This window comes from Buteo buteo, chromosome 1 (assembly GCF_964188355.1).
Source record: "Buteo buteo chromosome 1, bButBut1.hap1.1, whole genome shotgun sequence".
NCBI lineage: Eukaryota > Metazoa > Chordata > Aves > Accipitriformes > Accipitridae > Buteo > Buteo buteo.
The window spans coordinates 11,247,191-11,265,667 of record NC_134171.1 but is presented as its reverse complement, the minus strand read 5'-3'; the positions used below and the strand labels follow the sequence as shown (position 1 = coordinate 11,265,667).

The 18,477-nt window shown below is 42.2% G+C and overlaps 1 protein-coding gene across 1 annotated transcript; it reads right to left on the bottom strand.

The window, feature by feature from the left end:
• Nucleotides 1-16,047: 16,047 nt before the first annotated feature.
• On the bottom strand, nt 16,048-18,002 carry ADRA2C (adrenoceptor alpha 2C). The gene has a single exon (XM_075040754.1). The coding sequence runs from the start codon at nt 18,000-18,002 to the stop codon at nt 16,665-16,667; it is 1,338 nt and encodes a 445-aa protein (XP_074896855.1). The 3' UTR covers nt 16,048-16,664.
• Nucleotides 18,003-18,477: the final 475 nt, after the last annotated feature.

Below are 18,477 nucleotides of genomic sequence, written 5' to 3'. Positions count from 1 at the left end.
GATGTTTCCTACAGGCAGCTCTTGGCATTGGCTTTGCTTAGAAAGGTCTCATGATCTTACAGAAAAAGAATTTAGCTTCTCAGCATTTAGTGTGTTTAGAAATGCAAATATCTTTGTCTCTGGCATTTCTGATGGCTTGTCAGGTTTAGGTTGCTGCAAGTGTGTGAAAAAATATTTAGAGAAATGACCTTCTTTTCCTTTTGTTAATATGATATCCCCAAATTCTCTCTCCTGTTCTAGTTTCTATTTCCTTTTGAGTCAAGACCAATTATCCCTGCAGCTTTCCAGCTGAATGCAACAATATGTCAGGGTACTGCTCACCTATTTACACATGGTAGTGCTCTGAAGCACAAACGCACACACTGCTCTTCTGTCAATCAACAGTTCTTTAATAACTAAGGTACACAAAGAAATTTTGTAGTCATATTCTACAGGATATGTCTAAATCTACTCTGAACCCTCTTCATGCCCTCTTGACCCACAGAAAGCTAAAGCAGATTTTGATCCAGTAGTTGGGAATTGGGCAATTTTGTCTTCAGTATATCCTCATGCTATATGTCAAATGCTAAAAAATTATCTCCAGAACCAATCTGACTAGGAAAGCAGGTAGGATTACAAACTGTCTCTTCTTTCATTGCCACCAGCTACTCATATAATGTTTTTTACAATGATATAGTTGACACCACACCTGTTCCTACCAGCATAAGTACAATTGTGACCCAAGATAAGGAGCAATGTCCCCAAAGCAGTTCAGCCTGTGAATTATGATTCAGGACACTTTTGCCCCATGCTGTGGAACATGGTATGGAGATTCCTGAGGTGCCACTGACATCCAGTGTCCCAGCTCACCATTTTTCTGTGATTTTATCCCTTTTCACAGACCAACTGCCCTTGCTGAGCAGCCATCTCTTAATACAATTGTTGTGGCTGATAAACCGCGAGATGCTGCAGGGTCCCTCCCAGTGCCTGCCCTCTTATTGCGCTGGGTGATGACTTAAGGAGGTGCAAAGCAACATGTCTTTCTTCAGCCAGGCTAGGGAGCCTGTCTCCTTCAAAAGGCTTTACTTTACTTTGCAATCCCAGGCCACGAGCCCCTTTTCCAGTAGCTCTCCTCCGTAGCTTAGGGGAGAAGTGAGGGATGCTGTGGCTTGCTAGGTTGCTATTGGGGTTTGGTCAGGGTATCGATGTTGGTTATTTTCATAAAGGTTTTACAGGCTACCACAAAAAGATATAGAGAAGTCCAAGATACTGCAGAGAGAGTGGAATTTACTAGGTGGAATTTGGTACTAGCGTAGGTCCATAGAAATTTCCCAGCAGGGAATTTGCCCCACAGCCTTTTTTAAATACAAGAGTTTTCAGAAGCTTCTGGTGACAGAGAAAAGGCAGTTAAAGGGAACAATTAAATAATAGCTGTCCTAAAGCCAACTGGAAATTGCCTTTGATATTGGAATCCGTCTGTGCCAATAACTGAAGCCTACTGGGGAGAAGATGAAACAAAAAGAAATAAAAGTGTCATGACTACTGGCGGACAAGTAGATGAAATTCAATTAGCTTAGCTTGAAACATGCATTCACCGTTGTAAATGAAGTTTAACTTCTCCCCCTCAGTACTGGAATGGAAACTGTTCTGCACATCCTGCCCTGAGAACAAAACTTCTCCGTTCTTTCTTTCGGACTTCCCCTCAATATCTAATATATGATTACAGCTTGAAGTCTCATTTCTATATACTGAGAAACAGCTTCCATACCTATCAGGGCAAGATGAAAGTATCTGCATCGTGTAGTAAATGTATATACTTAGTCTATCTGAGCAATAGTACTCTTTATTATTCACTATACAGAACACAGGAAATATATAGATGCCAATTCTGTAGAAGTTTCTAATCCGAATTTCTGAATCTGTGCCCTCTTGAATGTTTTCTCCTCATCATCTAGCTCTGGATTTTGTGCCCTGAAATGATTGCTGTAGTATTATGTAACAGGCATTCCCTCTTGAAGCTAATTAAAAATGCCTCACTAGCTGTTACTGCCACAAATTCTTTTGAAAAAATGACATTCTCTTCTTAATAATGATCTTCTCAGCTGCATTTTAGAAGATAAAAATATAAAGCAATCTCTGCTACACTAATAATGATCTACTTCTGTTTCATATCTCCTTTTAAGTAAAATACTTTCACCGTGCATGTGATTAAAAAATCAGCTTGCTGATCAGTTGGCTTTAGAACTGTCACAGATTTTTCATCAAGTAATGTACAGTAGACGAGCCTGAACAGTTTACATGGATTGAATGATAGCAAATGTTTTATTGATAGAATATACTATGAAAACAAAAAGTGTTGATGGCAGGGACTGAATAGTAAAAGATACTGGTTTATGACAATAAAAGATTCCCTGAAATGACTTTCAAAAGCTGCTAAACCATAACAAGAGAAATTGGTTATAATCCAAGCAAAGAGATTTAATGTAGTGTTCTTTGCTTGGGATCAGATGCAAGGAACCAAGATTTTCAAACCCTGTTGTCTAAAGTTATTCACTTCAGTCCGGACTGAAGATACCTAAATTCCCAGCTTGAGTTTTTGCCGTGCTAATGGAGCAGCTCTTTCTGAAACAACCAGTGCTCATCCTCTGAGCCAGCAGCTCCTAAGTTGTAGCCATTTGTTTGGGTAGTCTTCCCCTCAGAGCACTGTGGTTTGTTTAGTTAACATTGGTGAAATCCAGCTTCTGACAAAAGCATTACAGAGTTTACTCTTAGTAGAGAATAAAAGCAAAGGCAGAAATATGCCTATTGTGCACACATTATCACCTCTAAGCTCAAATGGAAAACAGGACTTTAGAAACCCTGATATCACAAACAAAAATCTTTGCCAACAAATTACTTATTAGTCATCAGAATTTTTCATTCCAGTCCTCCTACTGTTTGTCTTGTTTGGATTTAAAGAACTTTTTCAAGAAAAAAATAATCTGAAATTCTTTATTTTTTGCAGGTGTGGATTTTTACTTTTCTCCATACTTCTGTAGCAAAATAGGAAAAAAGGTACAAGTAGGAAGACAGGTGTAGAGGAATAAAAATATAGAAAAGGGGCCTTTAGGTCATATGGTTTGGGATAGTTTTTCCCAACATTGTTGTTTTCCATTTGAAAAAAAATAGGAAATGTTAAAACTCTGTGAAAAACATTGTCAAAATGGGAAAATAATGTTGAAAACTCTAGTTCTCCTACTAGGTAGCCAGTGGTACAAAAAAGGGTTTCAGTTTTGTTAATTAGGTTTTTTTCGCTAAAATGCCTTTGAAAACTGAATATTACCTGTGGAGTGGCGTAGAGGAAAATTCCATTTTCTAGCATTACAGATGTATGTGAACAAACCATTACTAGGAGAGTAAACGCATTATAACATGGGGAGATACAGCATAAGAACCCCTATACAAAGAGGAGTGAAAGACTCCCATCCTCAGCAACTTTAGTGGGAGCTTGTTTCTTTCCTTCCTATCCACGGATCAGATGGTCCTTCTAGTAACACTTCCACCCACCTCTCAAACCTGCTCACAATATCCAGGTGTTTCAGTAGATGTCTGCCTCCCATCCCAAGGGATTTTCTTGCTTGGTCCTGCCAGACAGTATCACCAGCTGACCTGGCTCAGAGGTACAGTTGGATTCAACTGGGCAGCCCTCTCAGTTCAGTTCCTGTTCTTTGCAACATCTTTTGGTGTCCTTGAAATCTGCTGCTACCTATCACAAAGGTCTGTGCGCTCTCTTCCAGCAAAATCCTCTATCAGCTTTGTCATACAGTTCTCCTGCAGAGGAGGCATCAGCTATTAATGCTGTTGAACACATTAGTAGGTGTGTAAAAACAAACTCTATAAGGTAAGATGTCCTTCGCTTTCCCTGCTCTGAGCCCCAGAATCCAAGTTCAAGTATAATGATGGATCATTTCTAGAGGAATTATGAGCAGTTGGCCCATACAAAATAAATGCTCTGTGGCAGCATACTTCCATTTCATGAATGAATAATACTTTCTCCTCTACTGTCTCTTCATAGGATTTACTGATCAATACCATGAGGCTACACTGCAGCAAAAGAAGGCTGGAGCTATAAATTCTTCAGTGTTTCTCTACCTGATTTTGGAAGAAGCAGTAATATAAGAATTGTATTTTGTGGTCACATATGCTGAATCTATTTGTTTCTACTGGACAATATATATTGCAGTCATCACTCCAGCAAAGCCGTAGTTACGGTTTAATACTTCGGTTGACCTAAGCACTAGTTTTCTCAATTATTTTAGGGGGTTGAAATGTCACATACTGGTTTCCAGCACAGAACTGAAGCTTTTCTAAAGGCTAGCAGAAAACCCAAATAATCTGCACTGGAACATTTCATCACTGATTAAATGATGCCTGTTTCATGGGTTAGTTTCTCCTAGGCCCCATTTGGAAGCTGATGTCGATGGACTGACTGGGAGCCATCTGTAGCTGGTGCACACTGCAGAACTGGTATCCTCTGTGTTCTTTCTTATGTATTACTCAAATTTATCCCCAGATACACTTACCCACAGAAGGAATTATTTTTCAGTATTATAGGTCTCTGGATCTAAATGGTTACAAGAAGGCAGCAGCAACTGGGAGGGGCTGTTGTGAATGATGGGAGTGAGCCTGCTTGTGTTTCTGAGCTCTAACATCAGTTAATTCAATTGCAGTGCAGGAGTCTTCCATTTGAAATGGGAGTCTGTAAATGCCAGCTTACAGTCATTTTGCTGCTTTATTTTCTTGCACTAGCTGCACTTTTGCAGGGGATTTGTGGAATGGGGAAGAAACAAGAAACATGAAGGAAGAAAAAGAGAAAGGGACATTAAAGAAAGTAAAAAGATAATTAATGGGTATTAAAGGGGAGCAGTCAGGAGCCAATAAAACCAATATCCCATTATTAAGAAGGCAATTCAGTTATAGAGTCAGTGCACAGACAATTACATTCTTGCCAAGGAACCCTGAGGCTATTCATGGAACTGTTTACCTGAATGAGTGAGAGTGTGTGTGTGTGTGTGAGTGTGATTGCTCCTTAAAAAAATTAAAATGGAACTTTAAGACAAAACAAACTTTTAAAAGCACATGACAAATTTACATATACATTAAATCCATCTAAGTGGGCAATTTACAGCTTTAACGATACTAAACAAAAATATCTATTTATCCTGATCTGTACTGTGTTTTTTTCCACAATGCAATTATTTATTTTAATTGTTCAAGTTGAATGTTTAGCTAGAATATAAAGAAAGTGCTCCTCATTTGTTTTGTGTTGAAGGTTTAAAAATGGCTTATTTCTGCTATTTTAATCTTGGGACATATGTAGTTCTCATTGTAGGATGTGCAATTGCTTGGGAAATGGTTATAAAAATAACTTCAAAGAACAGAAACAGAGCACACTGATTTAGAAGCCTCATGAGTGCAGTTTTCTGGATATATGTAGACAAAATGTTGACATTTATCATTCCAGTGTTTTTTCCACATTCAGACAATTTGTCATTATTTGTATCCTGAGCAGGAGTCATGCTTCTAGGCATTGAACTTGCACATACGAAACCCCAAAACAGGAATTGCCTCAGAAACATCTAAGTCTCAATGCAAGCACTGTTCCCAGAATCACAGCTCCCACAAAGATTAAGACCTCCTTCCCAGTGCTGTACCACAGACAGTGAGAGGTTTTGCACTGAATATTTGCGAATAATATGAACTAAGCTAGGCAGGAAAATTTAAGGCAAATTTTCCTCTTAATAGATAATCATAGAATCACAGAGTCGTTTAGGTTGGAAAAGACCCTTAAGATCATTGAGTCCAACTGTTAACCTAACACTGCCAAGTCCACCACTAAACCATGTCTCTAAGTGTCACAGTCTTTTAAATACCTCCAGGGATGGTGACTCAACCGCTTCCCTGGGCAGCCTGTTCCAGTGCTTGATAACCTTTTCAGGGAAGAATTTTTTCCTAATATCCAATCTACACCTCCCCTGGTGCAACTTGAGCCTGTCTCCTCTTGTTCTGTCACTTTTTACTTGGGAAAAGAGGCCGACAACCAGTTCTGTAATATCTTCTGTAGATACATAAAATAGCAAACTCAAAATTTTTAGTGCTACTTCAGTGTACAAGAATTTGGGAAAGCTACAGAAGTTAGATATAAAAGTAGACATTGATGATGCATATTGCAACTCTCAAATTTCAAGTCATTTAAAGCAAAACCAGAGGACAGATGAACTCCTTAACGAGTGGTACTTCAGTGACTATCTGCAAGTTTTTATTATATGTTTTTCTAACAATAATGATCTAGGACTTCTGGAGCACGTTTTTTGTTGTTCATAACTTTCAAAAATATTTATGAATGAAGTAATACTGTGCATATCCTGTAATGGTTTGATAACCAAACAGAATAGCATATTTATCAGCTGTAGCAATGGAATGTGTAGTTGGTTGATCCCATGAACAAGTTTAGTGAGGAACAAATGTAGCCCATGCCTTCTTGATCCTGTCGATTCTCCAATCCCTCACCCAGGTGGGCTTTAGCTGCCTCAGCAGCATCCGCAGACCACAGCCAGCAGCCAGCAGCCACAGACCGGCTCTGCTCACACCTTGCCGCAGATTTGGCCCCAGGAATCTTGTTTCTTTCTTGAGTGGACACGGAGAGGAAATAGATACTTTATGTTGTACTTGTGCAAGCTACATCAAGGATTATAACCGTATGCTAAGAGCATTTTCTAGCCCTATGATGTATCTAGTGGCAACCAAATAACAAACCTTATAACTCACATGGAATATACAACTGTATTGCCATGCCCTACAATCTGCATTGTAACTGCAGAGAAACATTACTGACATTTTGAAAGGAAGAAAAGGATTTGCAATTCCAGATGTGACAACGTATTCATGAATTCATCAGCTAGCACCTGATCCTCTTAAATGCCACTTCTACAGAAGGGTCAGGCACCTTCCATGCAAAAATGAATGAGGAATGGAGCAACATGTGTCATGGTCAGAGACTCCTATTTCTCAGGCTTTAACTAAAATCTTCAGCTGTGTATGGAAACATACTAATTTCCTTGTTATTTTTATCCCACTCACGACAGCTATGGTATAAATCATGACTTGGTGCTTTATGATCTATATTCTTCACCACTTCAAAGTCAGTAGATTATGAAGACACATTTGACTTGCTGGACATAAACATAGTTGGTTTTATTTGGGAAAAAAAAAATCGAAAGCAGTATTTGGCTGGAGTTCTAAAAAAATTGCCTGTAAAATATTTGTATGTATATGTGCCTCTACTGTGTTAAGGACTGGGGCGGGGGGGGGGTTGGCAGGAGATGGGAACATGCTGTAGCAGTCTCTAGTTACTAAATTAATTCCAAAGAAAGAAAAGTTTTTTGTCCTGGACCCAGCCAAATGTGTCTTAGACAGACTTTTCACACAGCAGATGATAGAAAAGTTTTAGAGATCCAAATGCCCTAAGGAAGAGATAAGCAAAGTTTGCCCACCTATAGCATATATGTGCATCTTTCTATAGACTTATTTTGATGTTATCTAGTTATTAAGACTTTCCTTTTGTTTACTATTAGGAGGAAACAGGTCTTAGAGTCCTAGGCTAATTCAGGTTGGAAAGGACATCAGGATGTCTCTAGTCCAGTCTCCTGCTCAAAGGTTTGTATGTTTCTTCTCTGAGAGAAAGGGAGGGGAAAAAAAAGTAATTTCCCTCATTAATTAATAGTAACTGTTACCACAACAAGAATCTAGTTAACACACAAAAGAGCTATGACACTTTTTGAAAACACTGTAACCTGAGGGCACCCTCAACCTATGTGACTGTCAGTTATCCCAAGCTAGAGATGACAGAATTAGGTTAAGAACGAACTGCTGCTGAACTCTTTCTCCAGGAACAGACAGGTTCCCTCTCCTACCACATTTACTATGCATGACTACTTTTTAAAATTACTTCTGCTGACTTTTTTCTTTAATACCATATTTGGGGACAATCCTTTCCCCTAGTTATGAAAAGTATGAGTTTGATAGACATTGACTGGCATTTCTGAAGGTGGTAAATAGTGTCAGGAAGCCTCCTCTGTACAAAAGGTTCACCTGACATTCAAGTTCCCTCTACGGTCATCATTTTGCCTGAAAAATATGCAAAGAATTGCTCAATAGCCCAAAATGGTTGTTCTCAACAGGTGTATTGCCAGTTAGGGAGTCCATCATTGAAATTGAAATCATGTATGTTATTTCTTGACTCTATAATGTTTATTTTTCATTGGGTTTCCAGGTAATTTCTGGATTATCGAAGACATAGGTTCAGCAATCTCAAGGGAGGTGACCTTCAAAGTGTGAGAAAAGAACGATCTAGTGATCCACATTGTATCCTGAGACACTTGGTAGGCACTAAAAGAAATGGCAGATATGAAAGATCTCTGGGTTTATATCTGTTTTTCTGCCTGAATCTGAGCCTTGACACATAAATGAGGTTGGTTATTTCAGTGACTAGTTTTTGGGGATCATGGGTCAATTTTTTTTTTTTTTTAGTAGTACTTCTGATTTCTGTACTTTGCCAGGACTACAGAAAAGGTCCACCCCTTTGGGGTGTAAATCATAGGTCAGAGTTATGCCCTGAGGGCACTTGTTCAATACATGGAAAAAACAGGCATCTAGAAATGGGAATGTGAATCCAACACTGGTGACTAAAAATACAAACACAATCCTTAAAAAAACACTAGCAATGCCAGTGCATCCTCACAAACTGGAGGCAGTGCCTTACTTTTTTCTTATTCTGCAAAACCCAAACTCCATGATGTACCTGCCAGATGGAGAGAAACATTTAGTTTGCGTGTCCTGATAGGAATTGTGTGCAAGTTCTGTGGACATGCAACGTTCACAGAGCCAGAAGCAGAACTTTAAAGCACAGGCAAAACTTTATACATTGGAGCTTAGCAGGGGTTTGAGACTCAATAGTGGATTTGCAACTTGAAGTATCCACATAAAGTAGAAGCTTGTTAAGATTTACCTACCTAAATGCCATTAATCTTTTGGTTTCTCATCAGCAAAAAGGGCATGGTAGTCCCTCCTTAATGCATAAAGACATTGACAGACTAAGTATAACAAAGGTTATGAAGCATTTAGATACTGTGATAATGGAGCTCAGAGCTGAGTGCCCATAAACCCAGGGGCCTGAGCTGCCCACGATCCAGGAGCCTGGAAGTCTCGGCTTTCTGGCACTTTATCCAGCAGCCTGCCCAGGAGCCAGCCAGACAAGCCAGTGAGCAGTCAGCCCAGCAGAAGCTGATTAAAGATCTCCTGGTTTCCACTATATATTGGGCAGAACAGACACATACTTTAAGGAAAGATCAGATTTCATCAAACTGGCATTTTTCTGACAGAAAAAAACATGCCATCCAGGAATCTTCAATCACTTCTATTGCTAATTGTGTCGTTAAAACAATGCATCATGTTCCTCTGGTGTACCAAGTGGCAAATCAAAAGCAGTGTCTGATGCATTGACTAAAAGTCTTTCCTTAATCACTAACAGAAATTACTGCTGATGTAAACAAATCAGTGCCAACCTTAGTGAATGCACATTTATAGACACTTCAAAACTCCGCACACAAGCACTTATTGGAGATAAAGCAGTATGGCTTGGAGTGAATCAAGAACTTTTAGCATCACTCCTGTTACTCCACTAGAAGTACTTACCTATAGCACAACACTGCATCGAAGCACCTCACAGAGAGTCTTCTGGGGAATCCTCCCAGCATACCTGGGAGGAGGGGAAGCACTGTCCACCCTTTGTTGGTCAGACACTGAGGCATAGAAGGTAAAAGCACAGCGAGCATGGGCTGTGTATTGTACTCAGATTGCAAGCAGGGATGGATTTAGAGAGTGCAAAAAGGGAAGAGAAAGACAAAGTGCGAGAATCTGCTACAATGTGGAGTGATTCAATAGGCACATAATTTCACACTCTAATCTTTGCTGGACACTTGAAATTGCTCCTCTCAGTACAGCTGCAGGGGCCCCAGGGGAACAGCTCCACACACTGTTTGCTCCAAATTCCGATGAGAGGCACGTCTGGGTAGGTGGTCTCAGCTAGGGCACCCCCACCACAGACAAGATTAAGCCTTTTCCTTAGTTCAGCTGTGGCCTTTTCCTTTAAAATTTAGCTGGAGTGGCTGGGGTTTTTCAGGATTTCTCATATTCTTCCCAGTGTTTGACATGTGTTTGCTTTCCAGATAGAGAATGTCCTTGTGGAATGAGAGTGTTAGTCTACTGAGAGATAAAAAGCTAGATCAAATAAAACATTTATGTGCCTAAAGGAAAGGCATTTTAGCTGCATCACCTTTATAAATAGTCTATTGGTGAAAGCACTCGGTGAGGAAGTGGGAGACCTCAGTATTAATTTCTTACTCCAACAGACTAGGTTGAAAGGGATGCTGTGCTTAAAGTGTTCTGCTACAGAGGAAAGAATTTGAAATGCTGGGTCAAAGGCATAGAGAGCGAAAACAAGAGAAGCATGTCCCTGCAGCCTTGGGTTAGTGTCTCTATTAAGTGTGCTGTACATCTCAGAACCACTCAGGTTATTATTTCTCTGACTCATGTCACTTACTAGACATCACACCAAAAGACCTACTCCTAGTGGCCTGCTTTTTAATTTATTAGAGGAGACTTAACAGAGTTCATGGAGGGAAATATGAATCCCCATTTTTTTCCTGTTGTCAACAGGGTGTACAGCTTTCTCTGTCAGCAGAGAGCTATCAGGAAAGAGTATCATACAAAATGAATGACTGCTGTTCACAAAAATGCTGAAACACAACTAATTGATTTTGATGAAGCAGGCAGCTGTATTTGATTTGTGTACTTTACATTCAGGACCTTCAATAAAGCATTTTTGTTAAAAGAGTTACATATAGACAAATTGAATTAAGTCCTGTTTCACTTTTCATTAGATTTTTTTCAGAGAAGTATAGTAAAGAAAATTGCTTTACAGCAGAATGCCATTTATTAACAGAAAAGCACTTTTTTTCTAGTGTAAACTTTATCATCTGTGTAGTCTATTAAAAATAAGCTTCTGCAATTTCGCATGAATTTCTGTTTTCCAAAAGAAAAAAATGGGGGTGGGAGGAGGAAGACTGCTATCACAGTAAGATATTTGGCTGGGACTAAGACACCAGGTTTCAATGCCTAATATTTTCCATGCCTCTCTTTCTTTTTTTTCTGTAAGATACTGGCAATCTTTCTCCACCTTATCAACTGTCATGCAGTTGAATTAAAAAACGTTTGGGATAGTGTAGTGAAGGACATGTGCCAGAGGAGAGATGTACTTAAAATGTCTTCTGTCGTGTTCTTAGGGCTGCCACTTCAAACAAAGGCAATGTACCAGCTGCAGGTGCACCTAAATTCAGACCAAACATGATAGCCACTGTGAGTTGAAGATACCCCAGCCTTTCCCACTAAAATCAGTAGCAGACTTATCCACCCACTGGAGGACTGGGCATCTGGTATAACCATCTGAACACTGACTGTCAATTGCCACTTTTTGCTTCCTTGAGAACTGGTATTTCTACTGTTTCCATGTTACGTACCTCCCTAAGTCTTTCTTAAGAGTTCTAAGTGATTGGGAAGCCACAAAATTAAAGGTAGCTCAGTTATCCGTTTGGGATCTAGGGAAATTTCACAATACACCCATGACCCTTCAAACTGCTGATTCCTCCTTTCTCACACGCCTTATGTGTCAGACTCTCCCATTTCTGTCCTGAAACGGTGATGTGCAGGGTGCATAATACGAACTGATGCTTTTTGCTATAACTAGACTATATTCAGTGTAGCATTATTGATGCCACATGGCCTTTTAGGTCCAAGTGCCAAACTGTATTTTTGGCTTAATTTCAAGGACAAAGGACAAACTTAAGCTTGGTGTTGAACATTGAAGTGAGCAACCCCCTATCCCTACCTTCTCCTATGTCATCTTTTGTAAAGCCTATTTGACCCACAGATCTGGAAGGCAAAGTAACATTTGCTATTGTGCAAAGAAAAAGGCAAATTCCTCCACTGTACTTGTCTACAGTGCAAAGGTAAGTAAATATTAATTCCTCCAGTGTTGTGGGTAGTCATTCTTCACGCACTGTCCCCCCCTCCAAAGAGCTTTTTCTCCAAAGCATCTAGCTGCCTTCTGCTCACCAACAAGGTCACAATGAGCAACCATGAAAACAAACTCATAAATAGCACCAGGCCTTCATTTTGCACAGCTTGTAGGTATTTTCTCCTTCTTGACTGTAGTCATAGTTTAAGGTTAGAACATTCTCCTGAAATGCATGTTGTTACTGACATTTCCTACAAAATCCTTACACTTCTCAGATGCTGTTCTAATCAATATCAACTTCTACAGAGCAAGAAAGAGACCAACAGTTCTCTGAAAAACAGATGCCATCAGATAATACTCTTCACACAGCTTATACTGAAAATATACAGTAGGGTTTGTTGCTCTGGTTATATAGTCAAAAACCCCTCGACCCACACCTTCTATGGGTTTGAACAGGAGTCAAAATTAAACAGAGAGGATTGCTTTCTTTCAGGTTTTGTACATTTACACACAAATGTTTGCTTACATTCCTCAGGCACATTTACTGAAGAAGAGGCAATGTCTAAGTAAGCTCCTAAGATCCTTGCCCACACGGAGTAGTTCCCTCATTCACAAGTAAACTCCACTGAACTTTTCTGGGATTACTCACAAAAGGTGATACAGGTCAATGTGGGCAAAGCTGCTCCCATGGAGTCTTTCATTTCAGGTCTGCTTCTCAGAAACTGCCAGTGCTCCTGGAGCAACATGACTCTTCTGAAAAGAGTTCACACAGAACAACAAGGGCCTGATTCTTATTTTGGTCAGTGATTTAAAGCTGTGATCCTGTCAAATCTCCTATATGTAAGGCCCCTTCCATCTGCCTCAAGCCTGGAAGAGGCTAATTCTGTGGTTCTCACTCATACAAAACTCCCACAGAAGAGGGCTGAAGGAGAGCAGCACTAAGTTCCCATCCTAGCTAAGTTATACTGTTCGATAGTTCAATAACCAACCAATAGTGGTATTGTTCAGAAAATTCGGTCTGAAAATAAAACATTTACTGCCCACTTTAGATTGACAGAAAATTTTCTTCATGGTGAAATGAGAAAATGAAGAGTTAAAGATCAGGTGCTTGTTGTTAAAATCAATATGGCTTCATAGCAACATTTTGTTCTTCCACAACAGTAAAGAGTGAGTGCTTAAACCAGCTCATCAGATGTAATCAAAGACACAACTGGACACATTCAAAACATAAAATATCTTCTCCCTTTTTCTTAAGCAAAAGCTGCATTGACTTTTTTTTCCCATATATGCTATTAGCCAACTTACAGTGGAAGCACAACCACATTGTGAGTAGCAGAGCTGATAACTTTTTATGAAAATTAACACCATACAGTATGTTACAAACAAATTCCAGTCTTCAGCTATTACAAGTAATAAGAGAACACTGTAATTAAAAAAATAAATCAGCCCCATTTTACTTCCTTGAAGCATATTCAGTAGTTACATTAAAAACAATTTTTATAGAAATCCTCTGTATTCACTAATTTAGAGGGAAATGCACTTAAAAGGGGAGTATACTGCACATCTTTATTGATGAATATTACTTTTTATCTAACTCAGAAGAAATAAGCTCCTCTTGAGGCATTGAATCAGATGAGTAACTGTGATGAGAAATAAATTAAAACCACAGAAAATGCCCTGTTTTTAAGTATGCTGCTGTACATAGATGTTCAGTATCTGCATCAAACCCTTTTAGACATTTGGAAATGCAAAAAAAAAACATAAAAGCATTACTTCCTTTATGTTTATAATGACCACAGAATAATTTTATAGCAAAGAAATTACTTTTAAGGCACATCAGTCATTCCATATATACTTCACGTCCACTAAAATCTGACTGTCAATTAAATTTCATTTCCATAGACTCCTTGAATTCTACAAGGAAAAACAAAGGGGAAAGATTGTGTTTACAGGCAACAAATCTCATTTCAAAAGCAGTGCAACAGTGAAACTGCTGTGTGTCTGCAGACTGGGAAACCACCCTAAACCAGCATTAAGTGACAAAAGCACACCTTCGTCTTGGTAGGAGCAGGTATCTCTAAAGAAGCTGTCCAGTAGCTCAGAGGTAGTAGCTATGTACCATATGTTGCTTTGGTTGCTCTGGCAATTATATAGTTTCTTCAGATTAAACAGACCTGAACTTTTTAGCTACATCGTTACCTACAAACAATATGAGCTTGTTTCAGCTTTTCTTGATGTAACTTTAAAAAGAATTCTCCACTTTACAAAAGAGAAAATGGCTTGTAGTTTCCTCCTCTCAGCTGCTATTTTTTTCTCTTATTTATCTGTCTCAGGTACGTATTTGTACCAACCCATTTGTTATTTACAAAGGGATGCTCCTGAAAATGAGTCTTGACATCCTTTCTTTAAGTGCAGATGTTTAAACAAAGCTCAAATCTTTTCAAAATTCCAAGCCTTATTTCAAGAAAGGATCTAATGAGTTATGGACTTAGGACTTTGAAAATGTCTCAGTTGTTTCTTTAGTGAAATCAAGCAAACTTCTAATGCATTTGGTGCAATCATCTAATCCTTACTTCGGCAGAACTCCCACCTGAGTTGGCGCTGAAGTTAAATTGTCTATTGAATTAAACAGCAGAATCTCAGCCACCAACCACCTCCTTTTCCAGGGTTAAGTGAACCAAAAGCTTATTATGAAAAACTGATGAAACAAAATGACTGCTCTATCATTTCTCCTTATGCCATAGAGATTTCAAGAGAAGAGAGGCTACAGACAACTTTCAGACAGAAGAGAGGGAGTAAAGAAGGGGATATCTAATGATTCTGAGGTATGGATTCAATTTAGCTGTTTCAAGAAGCCTGCTGTATGAGATAAGATTTTGTTCTGTTTTTCAAAGAGCTGTTTACTATGGAAAGGTTCATCTGAGGCAGATGCCAAATCCTGCTGCCTATGGAAGGAGTGATACACATAAAATGGAGCAGTATTTACCCCACAAACAGAATACACACCTTGTAGCAGCACAGCTGGAGAAGGGATATATATGCTCAGCTGAGTCTTACACTTGGTATGGAGTGGTGAATGTACAGACACCAGTCCCTGTCTCTCATTCTCTTCATTACAGTTTATGACATTTTATAAACCCATGGGAAATATAGTTTGCTTTAATAACTATTTAAACCCTTCTCCCCTCTTCCGTCCCCTCCCCCCAACAAAATCCTCTGAAATCATAAACTAGAAATGCGAGCAAGAAAAGGGAAAGAAAGCAACATTAATATTAAAGGTTTAGAAGAGCTGCACTGTCTTTTGAGATTTGTTCACATACACCACTGACAATCTGCAATGTATGCTTCTCATTAAAAAAATAAATATAAAGGATTTAGTTGCTCTAAGACTGTAAATACAAAGGATTTAAAGACCTTAGTGTTGTGGTGATTGCCCTTCCTCTGAAAATCTGCATAGCAGACTGCCTCCGACTGCCCGTCTGAGAGCAGCATGCATCCAGCCCCTGAGATAAGCCTTTTGAAGGGGACCTAAAAAGAGGGGGGGAAAAGTTCCCCAGGGCACATGCAAGTTGAGTTAGCTGGAAATCCGATTTTTTCTTTTAACTCAGAAAATGTTAGGCGAGTTCACCAAAATGATTTTTTTTTACTACCTGCTCCAGGATAGCAAAGTGCTTAGGCCACTGATCTGACAGGGATGGAGCAGGAATTTACTGCCTGGAGATCCAACAGGGGGAAATAAGGTCATGGGGTGCATGTGCTCTTTTTCATATTTCATGAAAACATGCAAGACTCCCAGGTTTGTCCCACTGACAAATCAAAAATTGTGGGAAGATAGGAAAAACTTTTCCCATCCAGCTCTATAGGCAAAGACCCCTCCAAAGAAAAAGAAAACCCCATGCTTTCTGTCTTAAGCCCTGCGTAAAATCATCATTCAGAAGGTTTTAACAGTACAAAGGTTTATTTAGAAAAGAGTTTGGATTGTTCTTTTGGGTTTTTTTGGCAAACATTTAAATTCTTTCATAACTCAAAACACTGTCAGTGCCTGGTACTTTGCACTTTCTTTCCCCACGTAAGCAGTAAAAGCCAATTTCTTACTGGGACGAGCCCACCATAGGTCCCCAGCTGCTTACATTATGAATACTCAAATCTCCACCACCACTGCCACTTAATCCTTTCCTCTTGATATCTCTTTTTGTTTTACCACAAAATTCCAGAGCCCATAAAAGCTCACTGCTTCCCAAACTCAGTGTCTTAGCCTATTTTCCTCTGCAGACTCCCCATTGCCCTCCATCAAGGTTCAAAGACAATCATTCCCCTCCCCATTTACCCATCCGCACTCCAGCACCGCTCCTCCAGCCCCATGTCACCACTCTGTACCACGGTGAATGTCCTCAGCCTCCCCGACACTATCCCCGTACCCCACAGCATCACTCTGCTCCACGGAGGGGGCGAGCCCTCTTCCTTCTCTCTAAGCCCAAACCCTGTGTTCTCTTCCCTCCCTTCTTTTTCAGCACAGAGCCTTCTCCTTCTCTTTTAACTCCACTCCGGCTCAAGGCAAATCCATCCCTCCAGCTCAATGCCGGAAGTTCTTCTTCTTCTTCTTAAAGAGAATGTGTTTAAAGGACCTGCGGAAGTCCTGGTTGAAGATGGTGTAGATGACCGGGTTGAGGGAGCTATTGCAATACCCAATCCAGAAGAAGAACTTGAAGAGAGTCTCAGGGACCTCACATGCCTCCCGGCAAATACCATAGAGGCTGTAGCTGAAGAAGAAAGGGAACCAGCAAACTACAAAGACCCCCATGACCACGGCCAGCACAAAAGTGAAGCGTTTCTCCCGGGCCTGGGTGACTTTCTTACGGCAGATGCTGCTACGCTTCCGGCGACGGCGATATGAGAAGAACTGCATGGAGCGATTGCTAGAGCGGGACAGACGGCTACTAGAGTGCTTGGAGGAATACGAGTAGGAGAAGGACTGGCTCTTGCTGCTTTTGCGGGGATGCTCCTCCCGGCTCCGCCTCCGTCTGCTCTCTGAGGTGCTGCTCTCCTCCAGCTCGATGTCCTCCAGCTCAGAGGCTTTGCGCCAGTGGTGCACCGAATAATGTCCGTTCTCTCCCAGCTGCATCCTTAGGGACGTGCAGCCGCCAGCAGCACGGCTCAAGCCATTCTCAGTCTGGGAGGACCCCTCTGGCATCGTACGCTTCTCAGAGAGGGTCCTGGTCCTTAGCTTGGCCACGCGGTAGATGCGGATATAGACCAACACCATGATGAGGCAGGGGGCAAAGAAAGAGCCGATGCAAGAAGAAAGGATGTACCATGTCTCGTCATTGAGCTTGCACTGGGGAAAGCCATCTCCCTCGGGGTCCCGGTACATGGAGATCAATGGCGGGAAGGAGATGACAGCTGAAATGAGCCAGACGGTGAGGATGATGGCCTTGATCCGCCGGGGGGTCCGTTTGAGGTTGTACTCCACCGCCTGCGTGACCGACCAATACCTGTCGAGGCTGATGGCGCACAGGTGGACGATGGAGGAGGTGCAGAAGAGCACGTCCAGCGCCAGGTAAATGTTACACCAAGCCTTGCCGAAGTACCAGTAATTCATGAGCTCGTTGGCTAGGGAGAAAGGCATGACCAGGGTAGCCACCAGGATGTCCGCGCTGGCCAGGGACACCAGGAAGAGGTTCTGGGGGGCTCTCAGCGCCCGGCTGGTGAGCACGGCTATCACCACCAGCACGTTGCCCACGATGGTGAAGACGATGAGGAAGCCCACCACCGCCGCCAGGCTGGCCACGGCCGCCGGGGAGTAGGGGGAGGGCGGCTGCAGGAGGGCCGAGGAGGACGGCGACGAGGGGGGCAGCGCCAGGGACTCGTTGGGGGAGCCCAGGCTCGCGTTCACCACCACCAGCAGATCCATGGCGGGTGTGCGGGGCGCCGGCGTCCTAGAGAGCCCCGCGGAGCCCCCGCCCCGCCCGGCCGCCCCGCCGCCGCCGCCGCCCCGCCGCCCTCATCGCCCCCCGCTCCACGGCCCGGCGGCCGCCCCGCCGCGCGGCTCCCCGCGGCCGAGCCGCCCGCCCCTCTCGCCGCCTCGGGGCAGGGCAGGGCAGGGCAGGGCAGGGCCGGGCAGCGCCGCCCCGGCGCGGCGAGGGAGCGCGGCGGCGGGGAGCGCGGCGGCGCTGCCTCCCCCCCGGCCCCCGGCCAGGGGGCAGCGGGGCACGGCTGGCCCCCGCCGCCGCCCGCCCGGTCGCGCCCGGCTCAAGGCAGCCCGCCGCTCCGGAGAAGACGCCGCCCGGCCGACGGGAGTCCGCGGCGGGAGCCGGATCCTCGCAGGGAGCGGGCTGCGGGGCAGGGGCAGCGGCAGCATCCAATCCCACGGAGAGCGGCTCCCGGCG